Consider the following 16,873-nt stretch of genomic DNA (forward strand, 5'->3'; position numbering starts at 1 on the left):
AAAACTTTGGTGAAGCAACCTTGAGTGTGGAGTTTTTCTCAGATTCATATTATATTTGGCCATTTAATGATTATGCTGTTTTTCGGGTATTCAATCCCGACCCCAGGTTTCTACATGAAAAAAATTACTGGCATAACTTTCATATTAGTTGTAGTGGAGCATTCTAGAATCATGTTCCTGGTCACATAGGCACACCACGTAATGATGACATCCCTGTGCAATTGCAGGGGCATTCAGCATAACTTGATAAAATTCAGGTCCTCACAAGTGATAAGCATAAATTGATCAATCAATGATCTATCATCCACAAGGTAAATTATAACATGAAATGAATAGTTCAGATAGTCAAAGAAGCGATTCAACTGCAATCACGGTCAAATTTCATCAAAATCCTTGTTGCCAATATTCTCACAGGGAAAACTATTAGGTCTTCAAATACAATCTAGAGAACCTAAGAAACATACAGATTGATGTAAATAATTGCAGAAAATAAAATATCTGCAAAATTATTTTTGTCCAAAAGTACAGAAGATAAATATCACTTCTTTTTCTTAAGTTGTTTAACATTTTTGGCATTGGCTTGTTCTCTGGTCTTGCGTTTCCTGGTGAGAGCAAACTCTCCAAACTTATGACCCACTTTTCCCTCAGTGATCCTACAACGAATAGTGGTTTTCCCATTGTAAATCTTGACAGTGGTATCAACAAATTCTGGCAAGATAGTGGATCTCCGTGACCAAATGGTCTTGTTCGACAAAAGATTTGGGTTCTTCTTCATCTTGTACAAGAATGCATCAATGAAAGCAGGTTTGCGTGACACCAGAGGAGGAGGCAGGGGGGGCTTCTTAGCAACAGTGTTTGCTGCATCGCCTACAATTCCAAGAAACTGCTTGGTTAGAGCCCTAAGCATCATTGTAGGCCTCATTCTTCCTGGTCAACCAAAAAATGCAAACCATAATATTAAACTACAGAAAATCAAACCATCGTGAGGTCATTTACAGATATACTAAAGGAAACAGAATGCAATTTTTGCTTCAATTTTGTTTTATCCATTCAAACATAATGGCCATTCTGAGAGGCTTGGGGTTATTTTTTTGTTGTGCCAAAATCTATTTTTCTTTTCCATATAAGAATTAAGTAAATAGTCAAATTAGTCCTTCAATGATATAGCGTAGGTCATATCAGCTCCTGAGTGATAGAAATTATGCTTAAAGGTTCTTGAATGTGTATTTCTTGGGTCAAATCAGTCCTCATATCACAAATCTCAGAGACTAATTTGACTTTGACAGAACACATATTGAGAGATTAATTCAACAACTAATAGTAGCATGTTTGGTTCCTTGCTGGAGCACTTTCCAAAGCAATAACAGAGCTGCTTTGAGGCCAATTTACATTTGAGTATTCGTAAGTTGTAAAGTTAAACAAAATAAGCTATAAATACATATTTGGGGACCGTGAATGTAAATTTCATAATTCTATACTACTGATGTATCTTTTCAGCACTAATTTGATTATTTACTCTTTCAAAATAAAAGCAATATTATGTTACTTGTTTATTTCAACAGAAAACAAATTGAGTAACAAATTGGCTTTTACTTTTTGGGATACTGAAAGAAGGCTCCAGAGACCTGACAATACTCTTGTAGTGTTGTAGAGCACCATTTAAAGTAAGTTAAACTAAGAAAACTATATGAAATGTGGGGAATGGAAAGTAACCAAGGGAGGTAAACTGTGATGTAAATCATACAAAAATTAAAACATGTGTTGTTACAGAGGGATTGTACAAATTTAATCTATGAAACATAACTTAATGGCATAAAAGAAAAAAATACATCATTCACATGAAAACAAAGCACTAACATTCCAATCTTCATACCTTGAAAGAGCCTAACCCAATTTGACAAACTGAAGTTTGAAAGCCAACCCTAAAACCATATCAATTTGCCAAGCCAATCTTAATGAAGAAAACTGACAGAACCAACCTCATATAAGCCGCGAGAAAAGCTCTGCAACTTACCAACTAAAATCCCCCACCAATACATACAAAATCTCATATTGAGACCCACAGAAACCGACCATCGAAGATGAAAGCAATATACAACGGGGAGTTATGCAAATTTCATATAGGTACACTCCCAAACAACCCATCATAAGGGCAAACAAATTGGAGAAATAAAGCTCCAAATCTCAGACCCTCGAATGCACATGCTAAACGCAAAAACAACAGTGATGGCCACAAGCCCACAACAACACGTAGAAAATTGACTTAATCTCAACATTCAAGCACTTGATTTTTATGGTATTAATATTAGTAATACACACAAAGCCACAAACACAATGAGGGACAAAATTAGGTCACCAAAGCATATAGTTCCCACAACACAGCGAAACCCACCTCATCAATTCCTACGAATTTCCTTAAAAAAAAATAAAACTACATCATCAGGAGTTTGTCTCATAACACTTTGTGACTATAAATGGCATCTCAAGTAACGAGACAGTGTATAGAGAATATCGCAGATAACGAAATAGAAAAAATCGAAAGAATAAGGACCTGATCAGAAAATGGAGCACTGGCAATGAGCGGCGACGGCGGAAGAAGCCACTGAAATGGTTGCCGGCGGGAATAACCAACGGCGTTTAGGGTTTGGGCTATGAAGGGAAAGGAAAGGCAGAGTGAAGCAAACTGGTATCGAAAGCAAGCTTCACTCACCATTTTGCTACCAGAATTTAGTTTTAAATAATAATAATAATAAATAATATAATCTATATATTTCGTCAAAAAAAAAATATAATCTTTATAATTTATATGTTGAATTAAAGAAGAAGAAAAAAACATCAATGTAGAGATATCAAGTTAAAAACGACTTTTCCAGTATTTAAAATTGAGAGGGGGGAAAAGTAAACTATACTATGATCCATTAATTCAATGTGTGTAAAATTAGACAAAAATAAATTTTACTTTATTATTATATTTTAGTTATATGATTGATTTAGTTCTTTTAAATATTTTTAAACAGAGCTATTTTTTTATTTATTAAAATAGTTTTGTATAAACTTCATGATAAAAATGTTAATTTTAATTGTCATGTATTATCAAGGTAAAAATTTTCACTTGCAACCAGTTAGAAATTGTTCTCACTTCTCACTGACTATAAGATTATTGTAAAAAAAAATTATATATCATGGTAAAGAAATATTTTAAACATTATACTATATTTTTGAATTTTCCATTTAAAAAAAATGGACATTACCAACAAAATATTTTGAATTTACAATAAATAATTTATATTAATAATAAGATTAATACTCTTTTATCCATTTATTACTGGATAACAATAGATAGAGTATGAGTAGTGTCCATACTCACATTTAAAAAATAATATTTGTATCTATTCTTATACTTCTTCATATACTAATTTTAATCTTCATCCTCATACATGTTGAATACTTATATAATCATATTTGTGCTCACGTTTTATTCATTATAAAGTTAACAAAAATAAAACAATAAAAAAATAATTATTATAATTATAGTAAAAATTTATTATTAAATAACTCAAATATAACATTAAAAGTAAACACAGACAATATTAAAAATAAATAAATATAACATTAATTTGTCCAAACTTTAATCATAAATAAATAAAATTATAAAGATAATCATCTAAAATAATAATCGTTAAAGTTAATGTTATGATCCTTTAACAAGAATTATAATTAAAGGTTTGAAGTTTTTGACTTTAAGACAGTGATACTATTAGATATTAGAGACATAGAGTATTAGCCATAAAAAAAATATAATCATTTTTCATAGAAAAGTTATATATATATGATATGTATGAGGAGTGAGTTGGATATAATAGTACTTACACTTATACATGCGTAAATATATATATGCTCGTACCTAGATCCAATATTACAAGTAATTGTCTTGATTGTGGATACTCATAAGATCTAGAAATATTTTGTCATCCTTAATTTATTAGATTTTGTCTATATAAAAAAATTAGGACAACACTTATTATGAAAAAAAAGTAATAGTACATATAAGAAATGCTAGAAACACATCTTCTAACATACTTTGACTTTTTAAAGACACATTCTCTGGTTAATTAAAATTTATTGAAAATCACAAAATTTAATGGATCTTATTTTAGAAAATTTAATCCTCTTTTATAAGTCTCAATAAGTTAAAAAAATGTATTTTTAGCACTTCTATATTATAGATAAACAAACCATTAATAAATTGAAAATTTTCCATTTCTTTTTAATTTTTAAAGTACACAATATTTCATACTTAATTTTTTATTAGTTTTCTTTAAAATATATATGTATATGAAAGTTATGCATACATGTTGTATGAGTTAAAATACTAATATAATGATATAATTTCTTTGAGAATTTAATACAAATTAAAAAAGAGACAGTTAAAAAATATGAATATTTTTATTGGTCTAAATTTTAAATTTAACTTTAAAAGATAATTCAATCTAATCTAAATTGAATTTTTATCCACATATATTTTACCTATGAAATTAGAATATCAGCCATTAGTTGGTCCTTTTTTTCCAATTTCCACCCCCAGGGGGTTTAGGTGTGATTGTTATTGCAAATTTATTAAACTACTACTCTCTTCTTTCTAATTTTCTTTCCTCCTTATCACTTTTGTGTCCTGCGATTTTTCATTTTTATTTTCACGACCTTCACTGGACTTTCTCTAATTGGTCTCTCCCTTTCCTTCTTTCAATTGGCCGATTATTGACGTGCTTTGTGCGTCTTATATAAGCTTCGTCTTTCTTCTCTCTCTCTCCTTTTTTTAGTGTTTTGGTGTGTGGCTTACGGGAAGCCACGTAAAGTATCCTCCTTTCATTTATTTACTTTTAAATAGGTTAGTGCTTGTAATTTTTTTATACGGGTGCTTGTAACTTTCTACAAGCCGCGTAAGAATATTTTATTAATTTTCATATTATTATATTCTTTAACCTACTTATAACAAAAAATAACAGCAGGTACCATCTCCATTCCAAAATCATAGTCTTTTAAGGTTACCACATACTAATTAAAAAATATTCAATTGATACAAATTTAGATAAAATATTCTTAATTTTTCAACTATTTTATAATAAGTTATGTCATTATCCACACAAAAATATATCCTACTGTTCATTACTATTTTTATGACATATATCGCTTTTTAATGCAAATATTAATTGATCTTCTTAATTACACTATCTAGGCATATTGTTAGAAAAATAATTTTAAAAAACTATTATTTTGGAATAAGAACAAAAAGCTATAAAAAAAATTATTTTGGAACGGAAGAGTATATTAACATAGACCGTGTCTTCCAGTTTTGTTACGCAATTAATTTAGGTTCTTGTTCTATTTTAGAGTCACAGCTATGGAATTAATATTTGACATGGGTTAAAGCTGGCTTAGGGTATAAAATTTCAAAAGCTAGTCGCTTACTTTGATTCCAATGTCATTAATTTCTTTCGAAAGGTTGCGGAGATTTCCATTCTTTCTATAATTTGGTGATGTCTATTCATCAATATGTCAAGTTGTGAAATCATGTTTATAGAAAAGCAAATCAGATTGCTGATATTTTTGCTAAGTATGGTGATGTTCATAACTTTCCTGTTAACGCCTTAATAAGGCAGAACCTGCTTGTATTTCTTCTTTTCCTTTTTCCTTTTTAGGTTTTTAGTTGCTTCTTTTTATAATATATTTTGTGGCTTATGCTAATATATTTACTTCACAAAAATATATATAATCATAATATTGCGTTTGAATAAAAAAACACCGAAGAAAATCTTTTCCTTTTTATATTTTTCCACACATATTACATTATATACTACCAAATAAACAGATAAATCTATAGTACTCTTTCCTTAAAAGTCAAGCTAATTAACCGAGTTCGTTCATATTTTTATTTTATTTTATGATTAGTTCGTTCATAATTTCGTATTCAATTCTTAATTAAGTATTAGAAGCAATACTATATAAGGTTGTATATTAGATTAGATATATCTTTTGAAACCAATGCACATTATTACTGTATCTCTTTTTTTTTTTAATTTTTTTGAAACTAATTCTGATTTTAACCATTATAAACTCAAATATTATAGTTTTAATAAATAATTAGGAATGATTGCTCTAAAACTAAAAATAATACATAATCTAAATTAATCTACTTCAGCTCAAATAATTTAACACTAGTGGATAAGATTTTACTGCATTTATGTTATTGAACAAACGACAGATTTAGTGGTTTGAAAAACACATGCGTTTAGAAAAAAAAAGTTCAAATAATATTTTAAATTTAGAAAAAATTATAAAACTATTAAATAAGCATTTAAATTAAAATTCAGATTGACCAAATTTTCAAAATAGTCGTGCTAAACGTTAGAAATCTTCAAAATGACCTATATATACACTTGACAGTGAACAGATTATATTAAACCCTTTTTATTTTCAAAATTAAGTCAGCTCCAATCTATTTTTTCTTTCAAATTCTCACCCTTAATTACAATAAAACAAAGCAATAAAAAAGTATAAAATGCATTAAAAGAAAAGAAAAATCAAAAGACAAACAATTAGTCAAATATAGGACGCACAAACATATGCATTATGCGAAACGCGGTTCTGACCGAACAAGTCAACAATAATATTAAAAAAAGAAAATACTAAGAAACGGCACTGCCCCAGAAAGTGGAAATGGCAAGGCACCAGCTATATATATACGTCAATGCCACTCTGGTTTTTCCCACAATACAACTTCAGTTTCAACAACAATCTCTCTTTTTTCCATTCTCATGCCTCTTGTCTTCTTGTAACACACCCTTTTCTCTTTTCTCTCTAACTCCCCTCCAAGAAATTCTGAGAGAATAGAATAGAAAAGAGGGTGAGTGGTTTTTTGAGTTTTGATAGAATAGCTGCATGGGGAAGCTGGTTGAGATTCTTGACCAAGGGGTCAGGATTGCTGCAAGGTTTCACTCTAATTGCCCCCAAACAGGCCGTAAGTACTACCACCCTCCATCCCTCTCCGACAACCACGGCCACCACTACCATGGTGGTGCCAACACAAGCAGCGGCCTAGTCAAAGAGGCTGTGGCGGCGAGGAGCCTTGACGTAATTCTTTATTCTGTTTGACAGAACCATATTTGTTTATTTTTTGGTTGTTCGATTCAATCATTGTAAGGCGTTTCATACATGTATTTTCGAGCTCAAGTTGATACCCGGTTAAAATATTACAAACACTTTTCTACGTTATACTTTTTTATTTTAATTCCGTATCAAAAACATTAATCGAACTTTCCTATAAAATCTCTATACAGATATGTAGATTTTACGCGCATGACAAAAATTACTTAGAAATTTGTGTTAAAATTAATAATATCTCATGAGACATATGACTTATAGTTAATAAATAAATAATTAATAGGCCTAAGACCATTTTAATAACACTGGTTTTTCCTACCACTCTCCCTGCAGAAAGTGGAGGAGAATTACTTGTGAATGAACAAGTAAACAGTAGCAGCAGCAACCCGATTCAAAATTCGAAGAAAATGTATTGCTTCTGGGCGTGCACCCACTACTGTTTTCACTATGCACACCACTAATTTTTGAGCTATGTTTCAGGATTTCCCTGGCATCCCAACATCGTGGAAGCCAAATTAGAAAGATTAGGGATTGAACTAGAAAGATTAAATATAAAGTGATCTTTTAATAAAATACTAAATTAAAAACAAAATAAAAAAATACAAAATTTGCTATTAGGTCTTCAAATTTAAATTGAAAAAAAAAACTTAATTGACTGATATGACTATATAATCCAGATAATATTATATAATTAGAATATATATAAAATATATACTAATGTGACTTATTTTAAAATCACATCAAAATAATAATCTTATGACAAAACCTAATTAATAATCTTTAATTAGATTTTTATTTATAAATATTTTTCAGCCCACACTCACATTTGTAAAATAAAAAAAAATGAATAAGACTAATTATAAATATATTGCATATTTAGTGATTAACATAAATTAAATTTTAATGTGCAAACAACGTATCCTTATTCATTAGCATAATAGATACTCTTCTAAAAAAAGCATAATAGATACTTTAAAAAACTAGAATAATTACACTATACTGAGAGCGAATGTTTGATTTCTTGCAATGCACTTGCTCCTTTTCTACTCCTTAATCCTTATATCTGTTCTTCTCTTTCTTTTCAAAAGGTCTACTACTTCCCGTGACAGAAATAAAATACACAATCTACTTGACTTAAAATCTAAGACTTAAAAAATGATATATCAATGTAATGTCTTCCTTAAGTCTAACTTATTAAAGCTCGGGTAATACCACAATGCGACAAGATTCCTCCCTACTGAATTTTAACATATCTACGTTCTAAAAAATTTGAGACCACCGATTAACTAAAAATAAAACAAATCCTCCACTAATTGATCTACATGCTTAAGGTTATTGAACTTTTTTCAGAGTCAATTTATACTCCTGCCTTTTACAGCTATTTATGAAAGTAAATTTCTTCTTCATGCACCCATGCATGATTGAGTCTACTTTATATACAGGCATTAATGAGATATCCTTAAAGCAGAATCCCTCAATCCCTTTTCTCTCCTTAGGGCTTCTATTATCAAAGGATTCCACAAGAATGAATCCCATGTAAAAAGCAGAAACTGCTAGTTATTATGAGACATAATCTCAGACAAAGACCATATTTCCCGACCCTTGGGACAAAAAAAATTCAAGAACTAAGACCGGACTAAAATATGGGTCCAGGCCAAAATAATGATACGTTACTATGTATGGTAAAAATGTATGACCGCAGGGATAAATAATAACTGAAGATGGTCAACATATACAACCAAACTCCTAGGAGGCTACCAAAATGAACAGAAGACACATGATCAAAATATGCACCCAAAGACAAACTAAAAACAGAAAAATACTGCAAATAGCATGTCTATGACCAGAATCCATCAGAGTGGAAGCATTATCAGAACCTAGTGATTTTCTACCTTCGCTGAGGACTGACAGATGTGCAGCATACCAATTGTATCCAGTATGGTCTGCTCTTAACTTTCCTTTTTTCTCTCTTGATATCAGCAGGATATCTTGCTGGAGAGTTCCATTCTTTTGCAACCTCTCCTTTTACCACTTGAGCCACAGGGGATTCAGGACCCAGAATGGAGTTAACAGTTGTCAACCCAGAACCATTCTTTTCCGGAACTTTACCACTCTTCTGACTCACTGATTTTTCTTCCATTTTTGGAGATCTTGGCTTGCTGCTATGGGCAGCCTCACCTAAGAGGCTCTTAAGAGGAGTGTGCTCCTTACTAGTGCTCCAGTTTGTCACCTTGGCTATTATTTCTTCATTCTTCTTTCTCCCTTGAGACTCATTGACAACTTGTGTAAGAGTGGGAAACCAAGCAGCCTGTGAAGTGGAATCTGGCTGTTGTGTGTTCTGTCCCTTCTGGACTTCAGAAGCATTGGCTTTTGGGCTAACCTGACCAGGATCAACCAATGTCATGAAAGATGGTGCTTCAAACATTTCTGATTTTCCAGACTGCTGTCTGTCAGGTGTAGCTTTTGAGTCGTTGAAGTTTGATTTCCCTGCTTCTGTTGATGCCAGCAAGCCAGTTGATGGCAAGGTTTCAGCATCAATAACAGCTGGTGCATCGGATTGAATTGACAGAACTGTTTCATGGATCATGAAACAAAAAGTAAAAAACAATTTTTTCCTCCCAAAAACCATTAAAATATTTTAGTTTAATTTCTTTATACAAATAATGCAAGGCAAGGACACAACAAAAGAGATGGATCCTCTTTCGACTTTCCTCTCCCCCTTTACACAAGGAAAAACAATCCTAGAAAGGACGAGGGAGAAAAACTATATGGATCACGCCAAAGCAACAGGTGAATATAATTGGTGAAAAACATTGAGACAAGATCTAGGCATGCATCTTCGTAAGCATGCAAAAATCATTACCAACGAAATTCATTTGGAAATTTCAGCCCCAGGCAAGATTTAGGGATGCACAATTGCACACAGGTATAATAGCCGGTATGTATGTGTCTTTGGTGAGAATAAGTTTATGCAAAAAGATCTCACCCATTCTAATCAACTATGAAAAGGTAATATTGCAGTATAGCACCTGGATCTACAGATAACTTCTCTTTAACAAGCACTGCATCACATTACCTGGTTTCATTAACTAACCCTGGCAAATTACAATAGCCCTACTATAGAATGTATCTAAACAGTACAAATGTTTTCTGTTAAAAACAACAAATGTATATATACCTGAAACAGAGCCCCAGATGCCTTCCAAACTGTCACACCGGCTACCTGACTCAACTGAAGCATCAACTCTGGATGAACCAAGTTTACCCAAGTTATTACCAGCTTGATCTTGAACAGGCACAGCAGTAAGTCCGGACACTTCCCTGTCAGGCTGAGCAGAAGGTTCAGTAGTTAAAGGAGATGTATACTCCCTAGCAAGGTCTTCTGCAGCCTTCACTAATAGTCCAGCATCTTCTGCTTGATGTGACTCGGTAGGAGTATCAACATCAACAGACTTGTTATATTCTTCATTTAGTTTGATATTAATATAGACTTCATCTTCTTTTATGTCTTTCTGGGCACCTGGTAGTGGATTTGTATTTCTGCACTCTGTACCATTTGACTTGTTCACAGGCCCATCATCCACAATGTCTGAAGACTCTGAAATAGCTGGGCTTTCAAAATGACTGGTAGCAGATTTAGGCAATGAAGTATCACTCACAATGAGCCTTTCCATGCATTGAGCATCAGGACTATCATGTTCATTTTTACCCATTTCACCAGCAGCATCACTCTTACTAGTGCTGTCACTCTTAAATAAGTCATCTGATTGCTTGACTTCAGATTGCAAGATGTCATTGGGTTGAAGATCTTTCAATATAATTTCAATATCATTTTCTAAATTAGATCCTACAACCTTGCCATCTGAAGTTACATCTTTTATTTCAGTTATTTTTACCTCATGATGACTTGTGCTGTTTATGTTAATTGCCCTAGTTGTTTCACTAGTTGCACACCCAAAGGATTCATCCCTCTGACTCTCATTAGAAGAGGCCATTAAACTACCTTCTGGTAAACTTATCTGCTGGGAATTTTTACACGTGTCATCAGATCCATGCTCTTCAGAAAAGTGAACCATATGAATTTCATTTGTCTCAGTTTTTGTAGCATTCCTAGAGGCATCAATGTCATCTGATCTTTGATGGCATTCAACTGTGACCTTGGCTGGAGAAACTTCAGTACACTCTTCGGCATGCATTTCTTTAGGTGTAGGCTCACTGTTGACTGGCTCCATCTTCATGCTATTATCTATAACATCCATATCTAGAGAGAGGATGTCACTTTTTTCACTCAATTGGTTTGCGTCAAAATGAAATTTATTTTCCTCACTAACTTTGTCCTTCAAGTTATCTGCCTCATATTCCAATGACTCAGATGATTGTAGGAAAGGATTTTGGTATGCCACTCCTTCGAGATCTTTAAAGTCCCCATACTCACTCCGAGGATGTGCTTCATCAGATCTATCATCATATGTAGGAAGAGGATTAACATTAACATTTCCTTCTCCCTTTTCCTGTAAATTTTTGTTATCACTGGAAGTAGCAAACTGTATCATATATGCAGAGTCTCCCTGAGCATCATTTGTAATCACAACTGAGTTTAACTCAAGAGGAAGGTTATCTGGGGGCAACAAAGAAAGGAACTCAGCACCGTTCTTTTCCTTCAGATGAACAGCTCCATCACCCACTTGATGATCCAAGGAAACTACATCACTAACTGCTATTTTAGACACTTCTTCACTCATTTCACCTACAACTTTATCAGATGATTCCGCAATTTCAACCACATCTCTGTAGGAATTAATCTCAGCACCATTATTTTCCTTCAGATGATCAGCTCCATCACCCACTTGATAATCCAAAGAAACTGCATCACTAACTGCTATTTTAGACACTTCTTCACATGCTTCACCTACACCATTATCAGATGATTCCACAATTTCAACCACATGTACAGCAGAATTAATCTCATCCTTCTCTTTAAAATTAGATTCCTTTGCAACAGATATCAAACTGCAATCAGTCACATTCTCAACAGCATGGATTTTCTTTTCTGGCAATATATCAGGCATGGCTTCAGTTTCACCAAGAAGTGAGTCACTTGACAAACCAAAAAAAACATCACTATCCACAATAGTTGATTCTTCAGTCCTCAAGTCTGCAATGGAACTTGACAATGGATCCACAGTAGGGCATGATAATTGACCTTGCAACTCCACCGCGGTTCCCACTTCAACACTTTCATTTTGAAAAATATTAAGATTTTGAATTTGGCTGTCATCAGTTGACTTGTCAATAAACTGACTTGCATCTGCAGCTGTGAAACAGATAATCAGACAAGAACCACAGAAGAAACAAAGCACACAGTAAAAGAGAGATATTGTCAGAAAAAATGCCTATTCAATAAGTTTTTGGAAAATAATTATGTAGTTATGTCATGTGTGTGCATCAATATACTTGTGCTATCCTGGATATTTGCATCAATATCCTTCCAAAAGTTTGAAAATCCTGGATATTTGCACCAATAAAAATCAAAACAACACATCGGATTTTTTCTCCCTTTTAATATAATTTTACAACAGCAGTTAACTTAAAAGGTTTAGTTTATAACATATCTGATTTTTCAGAAGTTTCTAACAAGCAAATAACACTCATAAAAAGTTAAATTTCATTGAACAAAACAAAGAAAGACGGATTGTGGACGTTTAGTTTATTGATGCTCATCATGTAGCAGTCATGTGAAAAGATGCAAATTTTGCTTTCTAGGACTCAGTTGAGCAATACAATCAACATATACAAATTAAGTCAATAAACGGCTTTAGAGATTTTTTTGCAATCATCAAGGTTAATACCTGTAAATCATGCAAACACATATTTACCCTTATTTTAATTAACCAGGCCAAAATTTTTTACTGCACAGAAGTCCATGCTCGTTGAAAAAACTAACAATACAATTTAATAAAAGGAAATGTGATGTAAAACACTAAAACCTATCTTCGCACCATTGAAATCTTTGCCCTCAGAAGACCCTGAAAATTTTGTTTCTTTTATGTCAACCCTTTCCACATTAGCACCTGAGTCCAAATTATCTTGCAACCGTTCCTTAATTTCTGGATTCGATCCACTATCCAAAAAGTCTGCAACTGCATCCGAAAACACCTCATCTTCTGATCTAATTAATTTTTCTCCATTTCCTTCATTGCCCTTCTCATTGTTGCCTGTCTCCAAGGATTTTGGACCTGACACAACCAAACCTAATAAAATAGCAACAAATCAGCAAACCTTCTGTTTTGGAATGTAGTACTAATTTCAAAGTCTATACATATAGAAAAGTAATTAAAATTAATCTCACTAAGTCAAGATCAGTTAGATTTACTTCATTTTCTAGTATTTCTCAGCATCGAAGTTAGTTAGATTTACTTCATCTCCTAGTATTTCTCAGTATTAAAGTTAAAACACTACATATAAGAAGGAAATTCACCTGGTGTTTTGTGATCATCATCAGAAACATGTTCATCATCTGAGCCATTCAAATGGGGTTGTCCCTCGGAGGCAGACCGTTTGTAACCTTCAATGGTTCCACAGATCTTCTTGTGAGCACGCCTGTGCTTGGCACTCGGATGTGGATTTGGAAATGGCCATCCACATTTGTGACACAAATGAACTCCATGACTCTCGTGTCCTTCAACATCAAATTTTTCAACAAAAAAATAATAATAAGACCATAAGAATCTTCACCTCGAGAAACTTAAAACACTTCAAAAAGAACACAGACATAATTTCCAAAACCAGACACCCCAGAAAGACAAAGACTTTTCATAAGAAAAACACCAAACCAACAAAACCCAGAAAGAGAAATAATATAATAATGAAACATGGAAAGGAAAGGAGAGAGATGAAGAAGAAAGTGGAGAAAAAAAAGGGGATGAGGATGAGGGCAGTGACCCTTTAAAGAGAAATGCAAAAGAAAAAGCACCTGCAGTGTGAGTTCTTCTTTGATCCTGGTTATCCATTGACAATGAAAGAGAGTAAGAAAATCCAACAAGTGAAAACCCAGAGGAAGAAGAAGAATGGGGAGGCTAGAAAAACCAAAACTTTAGTGGAATGGAAGCAGAACAGAAGAAGGGTTGGTGTGTGTGTGTGTTAGAGTAAGATAAGCAGAGAAGCTGCAGAGAAACAAGAGGGTAATTACAGTGGAAGTGGAGTAGTAGTACACTACTGGTTTGGAGCAACAGCATAAAGAAAAAGACACAAAAGGGCCCACACCCATGTGGACAACGTAAGTCACTCACTGTTCATAGAAACACGAAACTTCCGTTTCCATCTCTATTCTCCGCTTCAAACACTTGTACAATTGTACGTCCAAAAGGGTATTTTGGTCTTCTCACGTTATTCTCAGGGGTAAACATGTCATCAATGTACAACACTTAGTGTGCACATGCGCTGCACGTGCCTCGGCCCGTTACGACCATTCCACCGCTGCGGAGAGTGGAAGGGGTTACATGGCTGTGACGGTAGGGAGAATGACGGCCAATGAGGTTGGTGGTTGGAGTAAAATCTCTGTGATGTGTAGTGTGTACGGTCTATCCATGTAAGCGTCCAAAGCCAAATGAGAAAGTATGTCCCCTGCGTACGTTGCAACCACTTCTAATAGTTACATTACTATTTTTTTGTTTCTATCCGAGAAACGATGGTTACGCTGCAATTAGGTTTGGGTTTGGTGTATTTCATTCACTATTTCTCACTTCTTTGTATTTATTAAAAATTGCTATTCTTAATTAGGCCATGGGAGGCTTTTATTGTGAGCTCGTGCAAAATTATACTAACATGGAAGACTATATATGGTACGATTATATTCACGAAAATAGTAAAATGTATGTTGTTATTTTGGTTGCCCAAATTGAGATGTAACTTAATAAAACATGGTAAAAGTATAAACTAATGTGTTTCATTTATTTCATTTCTCTCTTTTTTTTATTTGGGATGATTTCTCTTCTAAGTATATAGGATTAATAAAAATCTATATCATATCATAAAATCTAAGTGACTGTATGACAATTTATTTATTTCATCTTTTTTAATTTTTTTTTTCATTTTACCAATTATTAAGTATCAAACATAATCTCCTCAAAAAAGAAGTATCAAATATAACCGCTTTTAAAAAAAGTACCAATCATAACCAAAGTTATCACCACAATCAATGTAATTTCTATTTTAAATTGGAATAACACTATTCGGCAAGAGAGCACATTGATCTTAAATGGGAAAAAACAGTAAAAAATAGTTATTCAAAAGTCAACGAACATATCAGATTATTGTAATATTTTTCAGTTTACTTTGTAGCAGTTTGTTAAAATCATCGAGGATGGGACTAGTATTTCTTAACCATTTATTTTTATTTTTTAAGTTTCAATGCATTCCAATATTTTAAACGTACAAAAATAATTATAACATATTAAAAATAAAAACTTCTGGGACATTGGGCCATCTCCAACATATGATTGTTGATGTACGCTGGGTTTGGTTTCGTCCGATTCTGCTGTTGGACTACTCAATCGTCTCGCTTTCGAACTAACAGTATATAATATATGGGGTAGTTCAGTTTGGATTCATACACATTACACAGTTCACAAATCATTATCATGCTTTTTTATCTGCAGAGTTTTTTTTCAAATATAAAAAAAACAATATTAAATAATAAATCATGTAATAAACTGTCATTGCAAGTTTAGGATGGATTAAATTAAGTTTAAAGGTCAGTTCAACGTATCTTAAAACACATTAAAAACAAACAAACTTAGGTGTACTAATCCTAAATAGAAAATGTTAGTAATAATAGTTTATTCTCTTTAAGGAGGCAATATATTGGTGCACCAAAAGTAGTGTAAACTTAAAGAGATTCTAAGTTATTAGAAATGGAGATGGAGACGGTCACAATAATTTGGTGAGTTAAGTGGTGCAATGGTGGGGCCCTTAGCAAGTCCTGTGTTGTTGGGGATCTAGTGGATAAAATCATCTTTGCCTAACTGGCCAATCTAAGAAATTTTAGTTAAGGTGGTTAGTGTCGGAGCGTGCCTTAGAAGACAATAAAGAAGTATTATAGTCACATAACAACAAAGATTGGTATTTTAATTGCGTTAAATGATCAAATGATAAGGAGAGAGAAACCTTTCACCTTTGTCCTATTACTAACGAGTTAAATGAGCATTGAAAATTTAAAGAGCAAATTAGTGTTGTTATTATTAAGTGTGGTGAAATTGTGTGTTTTAAAAATAAAATACTCTATAATGAGATGTTTTTATTATTAATACTTGGTGTCTCTCTCTGTAAAAATTTTAAAAATAAAAATTATAAATAATAAAAGTTAAATAATTGTGGGTGGATTACAGTATATAACTATTGGTATGGGTTATTTGAAAGATGTAATAAAAGAGATTTATGAAGGTAGTTATCATAAAAAGGATAAAAAAATGTGTATACCAAAACTTTGTATTTTTTTATATGTAATTATAGATTATAGATTAATATTTCAAAATAAAAAACAAAAAATTAAATTCAAAAGAAAACTTTTAATTCATAAGAGATGATAGTAGTCGAAATTAAGTAAGATACTATATCAACTTTTTTTGAAGTGATATTTTAGGTCGTGCATTGAATACAATAAATATTTATTTGATATAATTAAAATTTATAACAAATATATTTTTTAAAATAT

At 32.5% G+C, this 16,873-nt stretch overlaps 2 protein-coding genes across 3 annotated transcripts; both read right to left on the minus strand.

Annotated features, from left to right (window-relative positions):
• Positions 1-329: 329 nt before the first annotated feature.
• Positions 330-2,711, minus strand: LOC100305608 (putative ribosomal protein S19). The gene is made up of 2 exons (NM_001250929.3): positions 2,552-2,711; positions 330-927 (listed from the first exon to the last, which is right to left on the minus strand). The coding sequence occupies exon 2, from the start codon at positions 920-922 to the stop codon at positions 539-541; it is 384 nt and encodes a 127-aa protein (NP_001237858.1). The 5' UTR covers positions 923-927; positions 2,552-2,711; the 3' UTR covers positions 330-538.
• A 6,133-nt stretch (positions 2,712-8,844) lies between these two features.
• Positions 8,845-14,374, minus strand: LOC102665569 (uncharacterized). 2 transcript variants are annotated; one of them, XM_006580072.4, is made up of 5 exons: positions 14,135-14,374; positions 13,640-13,840; positions 13,161-13,412; positions 10,340-12,475; positions 8,845-9,732 (listed from the first exon to the last, which is right to left on the minus strand). In XM_006580072.4, exons 1-5 carry the CDS (start codon positions 14,169-14,171, stop codon positions 9,050-9,052), a joined length of 3,309 nt encoding a protein of 1,102 aa, XP_006580135.1. In that variant the 5' UTR covers positions 14,172-14,374; the 3' UTR covers positions 8,845-9,049. The 2 variants fall into 2 exon arrangements, with proteins under 2 accessions (XP_006580135.1, XP_006580136.1); XM_006580073.4 differs by having other exon boundaries at positions 10,340-12,469; positions 14,135-14,366.
• Between the last annotated feature and the right edge of the window lie 2,499 nt (positions 14,375-16,873).

This window comes from Glycine max, chromosome 5, assembly GCF_000004515.6.
Source record: "Glycine max cultivar Williams 82 chromosome 5, Glycine_max_v4.0, whole genome shotgun sequence".
Classification (NCBI taxonomy): domain Eukaryota; kingdom Viridiplantae; phylum Streptophyta; class Magnoliopsida; order Fabales; family Fabaceae; genus Glycine; species Glycine max.